The sequence below is a fragment of the Gymnogyps californianus genome, unplaced genomic scaffold (assembly GCF_018139145.2).
Source record: "Gymnogyps californianus isolate 813 unplaced genomic scaffold, ASM1813914v2 HiC_scaffold_36, whole genome shotgun sequence".
Classification (NCBI taxonomy): Eukaryota; Metazoa; Chordata; class Aves; order Accipitriformes; family Cathartidae; genus Gymnogyps; species Gymnogyps californianus.
This window is the reverse complement of record NW_026114246.1, coordinates 569,810-584,406: the sequence shown is the minus strand read 5'-3', so window position 1 is coordinate 584,406 and position 14,597 is coordinate 569,810. Positions and strand designations below refer to the sequence as shown.

The 14,597-nt window shown below is 36.2% G+C and overlaps 1 protein-coding gene across 1 annotated transcript in view; it reads left to right on the top strand.

The window, feature by feature from the left end:
* The window catches only part of LOC127028610 (ADP-ribosylation factor-like protein 15), a 248,064-nt gene that overhangs the window by 78,669 nt on the left and 154,798 nt on the right, over nucleotides 1-14,597 (top strand). Inside the window, exon 4 of the mRNA XM_050914331.1 lies at nucleotides 8,437-8,645. Coding sequence (XP_050770288.1) covers nucleotides 8,437-8,645 — 209 coding nt within the window. The remainder of the gene's footprint in view (nucleotides 1-8,436; nucleotides 8,646-14,597) is intronic.

Below are 14,597 nucleotides of genomic sequence, written 5' to 3'. Positions count from 1 at the left end.
TGCCCTAGTCCACATTCTTTCAGAATGTACTCTTACCAGGATAACTTAAAATATCTCTCTATATTATGCAACTCAGTTGAGTAATGGTATAGAAAGAAATTATAGATTTGATGATTTCCTGTTACGGTGCAGCAATCTCTGGTGGGAACTAAGGATGAAGTTGTGTACAATGAACATACAGGAGAATGGGGACAGACTGGAAAAATAAGGCAGATGATAACATTTGTTGTTCAGAAGTTTCTAACAGTGTTTTGCTGATAGAAGTTTGGGATGCTGAGGTTTAATCTCAAGACAGATAATGAAGGTGCAAAGGCAATAGGAAGCTGCTTCTTTGGTTCTAACAAGCATCTTTCCAGCCTGGAGACACAGTGCCTGAAACCACCATTCAGTGTATTTATTCAGTCATTTGCTGTTGTCAAAACAGAATGCCAAGTCATGGTGTCAGTTGCGATGTGGATACTTATTCAGGCCTAAATCAAGATTATAGGCCCATTCTAGAGGCCAACTAATAATTTACAGTTGTTTTTTTTAGAACAAGTCTATTTTATAATTTAGTTTGCTATCTTGTAAATGCAGACTTAGAAACTACTGGTGAGATGCCAGTAAAAATACTAACAACATGTTATAGGATTTAGTAACTTTCTCTGTTTTATGTACTAAAATATATTGTCATGTTTGTGTTACGTTTTTGTAATCCACCCAAAGGCCTTTTTCACAAGCGTAGAGAATCAAAATGTTGTGTAGTCATCTTTGAAATTTCATTTAAGACAAAATGTGTTAAGTGCTTAGCAAGAGCAGAGTGGTAAATATCGGGGATGCTTGAGTTTCCAGCCAGTTGAGCATGCCCAGGAAAAGAGAGATGAGAACTGTCCTCCCCACTGTTGTTCCTCCTTAAGCTTCATTACCAAAGTAATAAATTCACACTCTTAGGCCAGCTAAATTAATTGTCTAGGTGAGATGAGAGCTTGAGAAAAAATAACTTTAAATAGGATTGGTTAAACAAAGCATGCGTATTTTGCCTTAATTTGGAAGTAAAGAGCAAAAGAAGAGAGAGTAGGAGGGGGAGTTACACTGTTGTGCAATCCAAATTGAATGGAAAATATGAACCCTTGGAGAAGATGGCAACAGTTGTCAGGTAGTATCTGCCTTGTGAAAAAATGAGGGAGGAGGGAGAAAATGATGTCGAGCTATTAATTAAATTTAATATTTGAATAGTTATGGGAAAACCACCCTCTTCCTTTGTTCTGTGGAGGAGTACTGAACACCCTTCTAGCAACATAGCCTGGCAGAGCAGCTAAAATTTCATCTAGTTAGTCATCAGAAAACTGATCTCACAAGTAAATGCCAGCCTAAGTCATCCTCACAGGGACATACTAACACAAAGCAATAAAATCTCTGTACTGTATTTGACTAAAAGACAGTTGACACCTCTACAAAATCTGGTTGTGGATTGCATGCAATGCCATCTGTGACATAGCTGCGTCTAACAGTTTACAGAATGTCTTAGCAGATTAAATTTTTAGATGACCCTGATGAGCTGTCCAAGCTGTGAGTTGCAGAGAGATATTCAGCTTCCGAAAGCATTAAAGCTAGATCTGTTTGCTATCAATCATACTCAGCCTGCTGTTCAAATGGTGCCTAAGCCCAGGCTCTGTCACATAATTTCCTCATTTCGTAGATAAGAGAGATCATTTGCACCTGCTTACAGATCTTAACTTGACTCCTGAGGAAGCTCAGATAAGGATTCAGCAGTAGCCATCTTTCCACTGTTCTTTGAAAACATTCTTTTTCTACAGTTAGCTTTTTACGGTGAAATAGACAAATCGTTGCCTATCTTATTCAAAGCAAGTAGGAGCCATGTAAGCAACACCTATCAAAGCTATGTACAATAGGATAAGCAAAACACAAAATTTCCTAGTTACATTTTTTGTGGGATAGGGGGCTGCTTTTTTGTTGATGGGATGTTTTGTGGAGAGAAAAGTAGAAACTTTGGTTTGCTAAAAATTCTCTGTCTCCTGTTGCACTTAGAACTCCATTTTCTTCAGGCTGAATCAAAGGGTAGAGTATAGCAGCCTAGTTTAGCATCAGAAAAGATACCTACATTTTATGAACACCCCCCCCCCCCCAAAAGTTTTTATTTTTTATTCTAGCCAGAAATGGCTTTGATCCTTTCAAAGGCTAAAGCAGATTCAAACTTTGTGAGCCAGTCAGCAGAAGGGCTAGACAGACAGAACTAACACAGCTGTGGTATGTCTACTAGTCTTAAGTGCCATGGAGATAGATGCATAAAGAGTGTTTTGAGCTTTATTTGAGATTACCTGCACTGTTACCAAAGGTGTGACTGCAGCTCAGAGGAGGGTACAGCTGAGCCTTGCTGGGTGCTGACAGCAGTTGTCAGCCTGGGGAGTTGTGCCGCTGGTTCTGAGATCCCGGCTGTTATCGAGTCCTTCAGCAGAGGTGGAGGGAGGGCAGAGATGGGGTAATAGGTAGAAAGGAAACTGGTAGGTGATTTTCTGGTTGCCAACCATTCGCTTCGCTTGCCCTAGAGGACTTACTGTGTGTTTGTGCCTTTAAAAATTAAAAAAAAAAAAAAAAAAGCGGAGGTGATTTTGAGAATGGCTGTCATACCTAAAGTCCAGTTTAGTGTGGTGTGCCACCTGCTGCAAACTATTAAAGCTTCAGACTTAAATAACTCTTAGAGCATATTGCAGGGCACATATTTTCTTATCTTCCTTTTAAAATAATCTGTAAGATTTTTTATGAACTTTTACGAACTTTTAATTAGCTTCATGGTCCTGACTAGAACAGGAGATTTTTGTTTCAAATTGCATGTTTTATTTTAAGATGGTAGTGTAATACATATGCTGAAGTAGATCAAACTGACTTTTTGCAGGCAAGTGTAAATATGGTGTTTTTAAAACTTCCAAGTGCTTGCAACCTAAATGTTGTTCTAACAGTTTTAAATATCTGAATAGGTGGAGATTCAAAGTTGGAGACAGCACCTAAGTTACCTAATAGGGAAAATACTGAAGGCTTGACTTCCAGATTAATCTCACTGGGGAAGCCTGGAAGGCAGACAAGAGATGACAGAGATGGTTTCTATAAACTTCAGTTTGATAAGAAAAGTAGAAATAAGCACAATAAATTATGCGTATTTCTGTTTTTTGTATATATTGTAGATAAAGGGAGAATATTTATTCCTCAGCGTTTTTGGGGTTGTTTTTGGGGTTGTTTCTTTTACGCTGTTTGTTCAGAGTGTTGTTGAATTGCTGCAGTGAATATAGCTGATCTAGCAATCTCAAAATGTTCCTCCTTGAGGGAAAAAAACCTGCCAATTCCCTACTGCCATGCTTTGTGTATGATTGCAGGAGTACAGTGCCTGAAAAGCTGGAGAAAGCAGGCTGTGATCTCTTGGTCTTAAACCCTAGGAAGCAAAAGTCCTGGAACTTTTGAACCTTGAGGAAGGTTTTGGCTTAGCATCTTAAGCAGTAGCAATACAAAATAGCTATCGAAGGGTGACTAACATTACACCCATGAGAAACTTCTGTATCTGTGTGTGGATGTGTCTGTCAATGTGGAAAAATTGCATGTACATACAAAATGGGTATCTTAGGATTTATAACTTTATTTGTAATAAAAAGGAGAAAACAGGTTGAAAAATAGCTCATGTAAAAAATCAAAAATCTATATGCTGTATTTCTTCAAGGGGATTACTGGGAGATCTAAACAGAAAGTATGCCTGAGATAGATAAGAAGCAGCCAGATCTCTTAAAAATGTGTTAAGATTTCTAAGATTTCAAGCATCTTCCTGATTACCTAAGAAAACATGGCAGTTTTCCTTGTGAGGAAGTGATGGAAAGTGAAGTTATAAATCCTATGTAGATTTAGAAACAGTTATTTCAAAAGCCTTTTCATAAGGTTTTTTGGGGAGGGGGTAGGGTATATTTAAAAATTTTGCAAGAACATACAAGAGTTGTTGTTGGTTTTTTTATCCTTCCTTCTTACTCCCCCACTAATGGGGCAGTCTTTCAGGCAAGAAGATTTTTGTGGTGCAGTTGACATATTCCTTGTCATCTTTTAATCTTTTTGCTAGTTATAAACTGTCTGTTTAATATCAGTAGAGGAATTAACTGTGTAACTTTTTATCAGCTATATAATCTTCAAAATAGGTAGGTGTCTTTATTTCAGGTGAGTGGATGTTATATTTGAAGTGGTAGAAAAACTGGTTGCAGCCTGTATTCTTTCATGGCCCCAGGTTAACTATTTTTGGTGGGAAGAAAAAAAAGTTCTTCCCTGGATTGAGAATATAACTTCTCCAGAGCTGTGATGTATTCCTCCTTCTGTTTTGAGGTGAATAAGAGCTGTCATGCACAGGCTAGAATATCTTAAAGCAAGGGCTGTGTGACATTTGTTGTGCTCTCAATGGAGACTTGCTGCAAGTTTGACAACAAATTTGACGCCTTTAAATTGCTTTCAGTGATTTTTTTTCTGTAATGCTATGTTCTGTTCTCCTGAAAGTACTGAAAAGGAGGGAATTGAAGGTAGCCTCAGACTGCTGTGAATGAAGATGTAAACAGAAGTATTCATAGTTAAAAGGAAGATTTGCAGCTCTGCATTTTGCATGCATTTTGCATAATATTTACAGGAGTGCATCATTGTGCAACCTGTTTTGGATGTGTATTAAACTGCACATAACTCTCAAACTCTTCCCCCCAGCTTCCAAGGGGCATTCAAGAGGGTACTTATTGGCACTGATAAAAATAATAAACTGTGTTAATATGGAAACACTATACCCTTGGCTGATAATCAAAAAGAATTTATTTATTTGATATTTTAAAAATTACAAATGAAAACTTTTTAAGATTTTAAGCAGTTAGTTGAATAAACCTGCCCTGTAGTAATGCTGAATGACTGGGGTTTTTAATTACAGCACCTCATAGTTTTTCTATAAGAAGAGAGGTTATTTTTTTCCTTTTATAAAGTAATTCAAACCTATGTTTGATGACTGAATACTATCTTTTCTTTTCTAATAAGTAGCATGATTGTGTTGTGTTGTTTGTTTGTTTGGGGTTTTTTTCCCTAATTTATTTGTAAATGGGATGTTTTAGTCACATCACAGGACTTTTGGCTCCTGTGGGTTTGTTGCTGAGGGAAACTAATCATATGCCTGGGCACAAGTCATGGCTCTTGCCTGTCTCTGAGCAAAATACTACACTGAATGTCACATTTTAGTGAATCTCTCGCATAACACATTCCCTAGGTCTAATGTGAATTGTTGTTATGTTTTTGTTATGTTTTTCTGATGCTTTGGGGATTTTTACCTGAGTGTTGGGGTTTTTTGGGGGTTTTTTTTGTTTTTTTAAACTTAGTTTAGGCATGAAGTGATTGAAGAAACAGCTATGTGCCTGCAAAGCTGTTAGAGCAACACATGGTATTAGGCTGACAAACCTAAATGCTTATCTCGTGTTACTATTGTTTGATAGGACATTTTGGGTACCAGTTAAGTTTCTGGCTTCATTTCAGTAGTCTCTGAGAGCCTGAGGATGTTTAATGGATGCACATTACATTCTGGATTGTCGGAGAACTCAGACTTTGAATTTCCCTGTCTTAGAAACCTTTGGAATAGAGGAAAAGATTAATTCATAGGATAGTCTGTGCTAAACTACACCTTTAAAAACAACTGCTTGCTCTGTAAGACTAAATTTGTCATACCATAAAGTGCGATGGCTGGATCATTATTCACAGGCCAGCGTTTCCTACCCAGGATAGCACCACAACATACTACCTAATGCTCTGGAGAAAGAAGCTGAGAACAGGTTGTGCTCCCTGGATATGAAGAGTTAAGACAAAAGAATATAAGCTTATTTGTCTTGTAGAAATTGTGATTTCCAGTTGCTGATAGCTTATTGATGCCAAGAATTATTTTTCAAGTGCATTTGCCAGAAAAATGAGTTAAAATGGCACCCTGAGGTACAGACTTTCTCAGTCTTCTTTCTTGTCTGCTTAATACAAATTTTTTTATTCTTAAACCATCAGAATTGAAGCATAAGCAAGTTCAGAGCAGGTCACTATTCTAATGGAAAATCTTGAAGGAAATACCAAGTTTTGTTGGGCATTATTAGGTGGTTCTTAGAACTATGCCATGGTGACTGGCCAGGGCTGGAGAGAAAAGGACTACTATGCTTTGGTGGTGTTTCTTTTGGGACAGTTGATGTGAGAAACAAAGTTCACCAGCTAAAGAACCTGAACCAAAAAGACAGGGCCATAAGGTCAACAAATCAGCATACTGCTTTTCTGGCTCCAGTGTCTCATGTAGGGATCCATGTGCTGCTTTCTTCCATGTGCCTGGATATAAGAGGTCAAATGCTCTGCAGTTCACCACACAATTTTTCTCCTTAGATATAGTACAGTTACAGAGATAAGACTCAGGGTCTGGCAGCGACATGTGGTTGAAAAGTAGCTGGCTGAAGCTTAGAGTAGATAAGACAGAAGTTATATTGCTAGGGAAAAAAAAAACAACCCACCCTTCAAAGAACTGATCATGGTGTTGGCCTTTCAGTTCATTGAAAATGATTCTCTACCAGTTTTTAAAGTAATGTGATACTTCAGGAGCCTGCGACGCTGCTGTGTGTGGCTATGTAAATAGTGTCCCTCTGGCAACTTGCTCTACTTGGTTCTGACATAGACAGCTGTTTGGAAAGACTGGGACATCTAACAGATGCTATGAAATTCTTTACAAGTACAATTGATAGATATTATGGTGGTACAGAAACATAGAATTAGCTTTCAATGCAATCCCTCTTCTGTATAAGTAATGTTGATCTTCAGAAGTTGATAAAATAAATGAAACACCTGTCCTATTTGTGTGTTGTTACTTTATGAGTCTGGTTAAATTAATAGAGAAATTAAGCAAGGTCTTGACTAAATCCCATGACCGTTTACCTTTAACCATCTCTTTAGATCTCTTGCAGAAAAACACTGTTCAGGTCTGACTTCAATATCCTCTATAGGAAAACGTGTGTGTTCACAACATTCATTAGCCACCTAAATTGTGCTAGGTGCAGAATACAGAAACTGAGTGCTTAAGGTTCTAGTGTGGCTGGTACAGAGAAGGGAGTAACTCCATGTAGCGAGATTTGAATACTCTGAGTTGGATGCCTAAAGTGTATGGTGTAAATTCCTTCTTAGATATTGATTTCTTCACCTTTGTTTAGTGGCTGTCTTTTCTGTTGCACAGTGTACAAATTAATTGAATATTTTAAGTATCATATCAATGTTATAGTAATTATGTTGCATTAAATTCTCATTTTCTGCCTGCATTTTTGTCAGAACTTTTGTGTAGTTGGTTTTTTTCACTAAAAAATTGAGTTTTATTATTATCAGCACTTGGTATCTGTGTCTACATTAAAGTTCACTTCTCCCTATCTCAAAGTAAGAATAGTGTCTGTAAAGGATACTTTCAGCACATTTCTGCGAATCACTGTCTTGCAGGCATGTCAAGCTTTCTACTAGAGTATTGCTGCTGCTGTTCACTTTTTAGTGTAGTGCCAGACATACAAAGAATAGCCCATATCCAAATCATAGTTTAGATAGTTTGACAGCTGTCAAATATATTTTTTTTTTTTCCTACCTCAATGTTACAAACATATGCTGCTCTCCATGGGAGACAGAAGCTTTCTATAGATAACCTTATTGCTTGGCTTCTGTTGAGATGGCTGAGTGCCACTGAACTGTGTCCTAAAAATTACTGTGGCACATAAGCCTATATAGTCACTCATGTGTCTGCTGTTGGGCTCTTCCAGAATCCTTAGTGTGGTTGACAGAGCAAAAGGAGTTGAAATAAATGCCTTTGCATGCTGTCACTGTTCAACTCACTATTGTATCACCATTCTCCTCATTAAGTGTCTAATTACAACTTTAATAGGCTTTCCTGACATCTTTTTTCCAGTTATGAAGTGTTTGCCTGGTAGTTTGGAGATGAACTGGAAGACCTTATCATGCTCAGAAATGAGCAACTGCCATGACAGAAGCTACAGGTTATGGCAAGGAGCTGCAGGGCTAAGGAAAAAAGAATGGGCAAAGGTTTATATATTAATACTAAGATATTTCAGTGAGAAGATATAGGGTTAGGCTAGATGTGGCACTGGAAGCATGGTAGTTCTGCCAGTACTCATTAATGGAGCAGAAACTTTCAGGGATAAAGAACTGCATTGAGTCAAATTCCTTCCTTATTTAAACAATGTTAGTTTGACATTTGTGTGTGTGTTGGATTTATGGTTGCTTTTTTCCTTTTTATTCTTTCAATGATGTATATTTAGGAGAGAAAATTTAGTCCATTGCTTTGATTGTTCTAAGTAGAAGGGTTATTTTCAGATACAAGTGTTAAATCTGTTTAACTATACTTGTTTTAATTAGTTCTTATTATTGTCTTGAAAGGGACTGACAATATCAGGAAATATTGGAGTCGTTACTACCAAGGATCCCAAGGGGTAATATTTGTATTAGACAGTGCCTCCTCTGAAGATGATCTAGAAACTGCTAGGAATGAACTGCATTCTGCTCTCCAGCACCCACAGTTATGTACTTTGCCGTTTTTAATACTGGCCAATCATCAAGACAAGCCAGCAGCTCGCTCCATACAAGAGGTATGTTAACATGGCAGCATCTTGCCTGTTTGTATTTACTATCTGCACACCACTGACCCAGTATTACATATTCCCCTGACATCCCAGTTAAGGACTGGCCTCAGTTACTCTTTGCTGTAAGTACACAGACCAAGAACAGTCCCAGCCCCTAAGAACTTAGTCCAATGCACTCTATACAGGCTTAGTTGTTCTGGAAAAGAGACAAGTAATACTTGGATACAAACACAATTCTCCTGCTTTCACAATATTTTGCTTAAGGAAGAAAAGACATTTTTAAACTACTCTTATCAAAAGCTGCTGGGACAGTGATTTTTCATTTTGCTTGGGTTTTTATTTGCTGTTAATTTTAATCTTGCACTATCCCATTACTCCATTCTTTGCAACTACTTAAACCAATAGATTGCAGCCATGGGTAGTCTTTTATGTAAAAGCTTTTTTCTTAATTGTTACATACTGATGTGAGGGCAGAGTTGCAATTCCTGTTCTGAAGTCCTTAACCTGTTCCAATTTTCTTATTTTAAGGAGTAATGTCTTTGTCTAATTTGTAGCTATCACATAGTAAATTATATAATTGTTCTATTCAGTGTACCTTTTGTTCTTAAGTTTCTGAAAAATTCTTATCTACATTCCTATCATGTCACATACCTTTGAGGAAATGCTGAAAGTTACCGATTCTTCATGAGAAGCTCCACTTATTCTTCTGAAGTTGTAGGAAGAAATTAAACTTTGATTGTGTCATTCTGTTCATAAATGTCATTTAAAGGACTCTTCCCATTAAAGATTGTACGTGAAATCTCCTGTTTGTTCCGTGAGTGGTGTTTTTTACTACAACAGAGTCAAAACTGTTTCAGCACCTTACTGTGTTGCTGCTTTGTATTTGAAATTGTTGCTTTCTTAGATGCGCTTTTGTCAAAAAGATGATCTTTCTGAAGAATGCCAATTCAATTCAATGCAAAACTTATTGATCTGTAGGATAACTGCTATTTGTACAGTATAGGTTTTTGTACATTCTGTATTGTTTTATTGCTATTTATGCCTCTTTAGTTAGCAAAAAGAAATAGAGGATAAAATGTTAAGCTTATGTGTTAAGAAGGAGAAATGTAAATGTGACTGGGGTATAGTGATGTTTTTAATATCAGAGGAAGAGAGTGAGAATCATGTAAGCTATACTGTAAAATGTTTTATTAAATTGTTGGTCCTTTCCTCCAAGAATCTGTGCTTAGGAAAAAAAAAAACCAACCCCAAAACAAAAACCAAACTAAAACAAAAAAACCCCCGAAATAAGGAATTTGGATTTAGTATATCAAGTTACATAAAAAGGTAAACTGAAATGATGCAGGGATAGAATCTACAAGTTCTAGGTCTTGTTCACCTAAAAATGGATTTAGGAAGAAGTAATGAATATTTAAAGGAAATGTAATATAGATTTTAATATATCAGTTTATTAGTTTCTTCTAGTTTATTGTGCAGTGTAAAAGCTAAGCCTTCCACTTAGAAAAATGACACTGTCCTGAGACACAACTGGTTTCATTTTATTCATCCAAATATACCCAAGGTGTTTTGATTTTACTTTTTTCATAGAGCAATGCAGATTACAATTTCCATCAATGGAAATGCTTTTTTCACATGATTTAAGTATTTTTAAGCCTTTATTATTTTACTACTTTTTTCCTTTTTAAAATCTCCAAATTGGGTTTAAAGTTAATTGAAGATTTTGATTATAAATCTCATTTAAGAAATGTTCCTTCTCTGATTTCATGAGAATAGTGAATACAGGAGACGAACAATGTCTTTATGCCATGTGACATGTGCCAGTTAGTTTGCTTTACAGCAAGTTATAGACTTAACTCTCCATTTTGCAGTTGAGCCCATGTGGATAGACTTTTGGGCCTGTACTGAATCTTTTGTGTGTTTAGAGTTAGCATTTCTTCTCTTTTATTGACAGTACCCTCATTTTCTCCTTATCCCTCTGCATCATTACCAATTGCTTGATATCTCAGTAGAGGAATAGATCTTTATGTGCTTACAGTAGCATTTAAATATGTTTCTACTGCATGCTCTTCATAAAAAAAAATAAAAATATTTCAGTGTATTTTCATAGCAAACAAGTCTTGCTACTTTGAGTCTGTACGAAATTCTGAATACAATAATTTCGTTAAATGCGCACAGCTTATGCATATTTTCAGAAAAAAACCTTGTATCAAGAGCTCAGTGTATGTCTCTGAAATTCTTTACTTAAGAATAGTGGAAAACAAAATTACAAAAAAGAAATGAAGGAGAATGTCACAAAGTTGTTACTGGTATTTTGCCCCTGAAAAAAATATGTCCTGTATTTGCTGTGAATGCAAAGCGGGAGCCTTACTCGGTCAATTTTGCCGATATTGAAATAGAAATTTCTTGCTTTCCTAAAGGTTTTGCTGTGTTTTTGTCCTCATTATTGAAGTGTGAAATGAAAGAAAATAAAATGCTGAACCATCATAGAACCATTTCTTAGTTCAAAAAGAGCATTTTTAAAGCTTTAACAAAAATAATGTGTTGAGCATTGAGTTTTATTAGACATTTTTGCAGAACTAAGTCCATTAAATATAGGTATTGCCTTACTTTTTTATGTGTCATAAGACAAATGATTCACAGTTGAAATTTAGAAGTATGTATGCATTCTTTTAAACAGCAAGTTGCCTTTCTTTAATGGATATGAAAGGACTCCTTGGAGTATAATTAAAGAAAATGTCTGAGTGGTGCGTAATAGTAATTGTCGAAAAATATTTATCTACAACAAAAATCCTTCACAAAACTGTACAAGTGCCAAGCGGTTTCTGCAACAGATGTTAGTTATATTTATTGTTGGGAAGTGCAGTTGCTTCAGTTTTTCAAAATTTTATATTTTATTTTTAATGTGTTTTCTCCATGCATTGCTTAGGTAGAAACATTATTGTAGAAGCTGCATGCTGTAACTATTAGGCAGTCATGAATAGTTCAGTTCAAAATGATGACTATTTTTAAGAATATCCAATTAATTTGTTTAATTTATGAAATGTAATTGAACCTAATTCATTTTGCAGGCATGATTGGAGAAAATACTTAATATTATTGAAGTGATTAGGAAAAATTACCGGAGAAGCTAAGTTGAAATGCTAATCAGTAAATGTAATCCTTTTTTCCTTTGTTCAGTTTCTGGTTGGCTGTTTCCTATTTTTTTAATTTTAAAATGAAACCAAGAAAGTACATTTGACACTTCGTTCTAGAAACCATAAATTAAGATGTCATTTTAAATATTGTGCCTCTTATTTCTGTTATGTCAACCTATACGGTATTTATTCCACCTTCCCATGTCAAAGATATTTGTAAGTTGTTTTGATGTTCTTGTGACAGTAGCACATATTTAAGTGTTTTCAAATAGCTACTAAATGATTTCAACTGAGCCATGTTGAAATAAAGACTGCATATATTAACCAGACTGTAAAACTCAGACAATCATATTTGAGTCAATAGGTATGTTGCAAAATAACCTTATTTTAGATTAAAATTACAATAATGAAGTATCAATCATATATAAGTCCATTCTTACTGCTGTTTTGGAAACCTCCTGAATTAGCAAATATAGTTACAAGTGAAAAATAAATTTAGTTACTTGGCAAATGGGAAGATGGTTTAGTAGTGGCATATCAGTTTGTTTGGCCACTGTTTCCAAAATACAGGGTGCAATTCTAGAACAGTGTACCTAATTATATTTTTTTAATAAATATCTTACTGATGGAGTGTGCTGCTGTTTTTCCATCACAAAGGTGCTTTTGATTATAACAAGTGTTTTTGATTAGTCAGATTTCTGTTACAGGCTTAAATATTACAGGAGATTTATGGTGATAAGAGCACTGTAAATTGCTTTGCAAGGGAACAGCAGCATGACTATGATTACCAACTTGTTGATTTTTATTTTGGAATCTATGCTACTTTGTGTAATAATATCGGAAGCTGGATGTTGCAGTGGATTCCTGTGATTTGAACCAGTATGCAAACTGAGAGTTGCTTTCCTCCCAAGTCAGAGCTATATTCAGGAGTCGCAGGTAAGATGGGTTGGAAGTTGTCCATAGCCACTGTACTTGAGGAACAGGCTGTGCTGAGCAAACACTCATCTGAATCTGTTGAGGACTTCTGGAAGCCATGTAGGACTGGCCAAAGTAGAAACCCAATCGAACCATGGAGCTTTGCCAGTTCAGTGGTGAAGCAGCTACATGTTTGGGTGGTGGGGTGTTGGTTTTGGGGAGTTTCTTCGGGGTTGGATTTTTTTTTTTTATATTTAAGGCTGTTTTCAAGATTGCAGTTGGACTAGATGATCTGCAGTTGGACTAGATGATCATTGTAGATCCCTTCCAACTGAACTATTCTATTCTAAGATCACGTATGTGAAGACATTCATAGAGTATAATCTTTTGGTGGGTTTTCTTTTAGTTATCCAAAAGTGCAGGCAATTAATACATTTCTTTCATATATATAAATTGTTGACCACTAGTACCAGGGGAAATCATTCAAGATATATTCTAAATTCCCTTTTTAAAAAATGCTAGAACTTTTTAATATAGACTTACTAGTAGACAGTGAATCAAAAATCTTCTCAGTCTATTTTAAGATTATATTATCTTTTTAAATATTGTTGTCAGGGAAAAAAAAGGTGAAAAGATTATGCAGTGAGCTGATCACAAGTGCTTTTTTTTCCTCTTTCATACAAGATCTTACTTTAAAGTTGCGGTGTGTGAAACTCCAGAGGAAAGTCTTTCCCACTTTCATTTTTTCTTCGATAGAGCAAGATTAAAAATATCTTTGAATTACAAACAATATTTTCAAAAGCAAATGTGAAAGGTTGATCCCATGTTTACATAGATTGTGATGTATTTATCTATTTGAGAGTATTTTAAAGGCGTCTGGGTTTTGAATTGTGGTTTTCTGCTAGCAGAAAAGTGGAGGGTGACTCTCCTTATGAAAAGAGCCACCTGAGTGATGTGAGGGCTAATATCTGTTACCCTGCCAGTTTCTTCTCTGTTTTTTTTTATGTCTGGAAATAATTTTGTAGATAAACAATGTCGTCTTGATGCCTTAAGTGTCTTAAAGCTAAATAACCATCGCAGGAGAATGTCCAGGTTTGTCAGCATCTGCGGAGGCCCTTACTCATGCAAGGGAGCTGGAGCGCTATAGAAACTGCACTTTCTGAGCCCGCTGATGCTTTATGGTCTGAGTTGGCTGCATATATGACAGGCTTAATTCCAGGACTTAATTACTTCTTTGTATTTTGTGTTAGGGGGATCAGTGTCTTCATACTATTTTGCCATAGTTCATGCATTTTGTAGCTTCTGCTAGTTTAGGGGAAAATAAATATTTTCTTTTTGGAAACCCTTTTAACTTATCAGTGTGTGAGTATTATTGTAGATGTCATTACTAACAATCTGAAAAACTGTGTTGAACAGTGACATGTGAGGAGGCTTAGCTTCAGAGAGTGTGCACTATCTCAGCTAACAGCTTTGAACAGATAATGCCTCCAGCACCAGGTACTACAAAAACAGCCTGAAGCAGAGAGTGAAAATGGAAGTGCTCTTTGCAGACTGTCCCGTTCTCACCCCGGTCAAGCCTCTCAAATTAGTTAACCAATTCTGAATTCTTAAAGACCAGCTGTTGCAAATCTGTGTACTTTGACAGGGACATCTATAGCGAACTTAAATTGGGGGCAGATTTTCTGGTTCCTCAAGAAACTGTTTCTGAAATGATTTATCTTCAAATTACTGCAGCAAATAGCCAAAATATGGATTCCTACCCTGTTTTGAGATCATAGTGACCTTAATGACCTTAATATTTGCAATCCCCTCACCACAAATACTTCTCATCCAAGGTGTATCCCCTGATATTTGAAGATTGTTTTGGAACTGGACTCTGCTATTTTGAGTATTGGCTGCTTCCTTCACA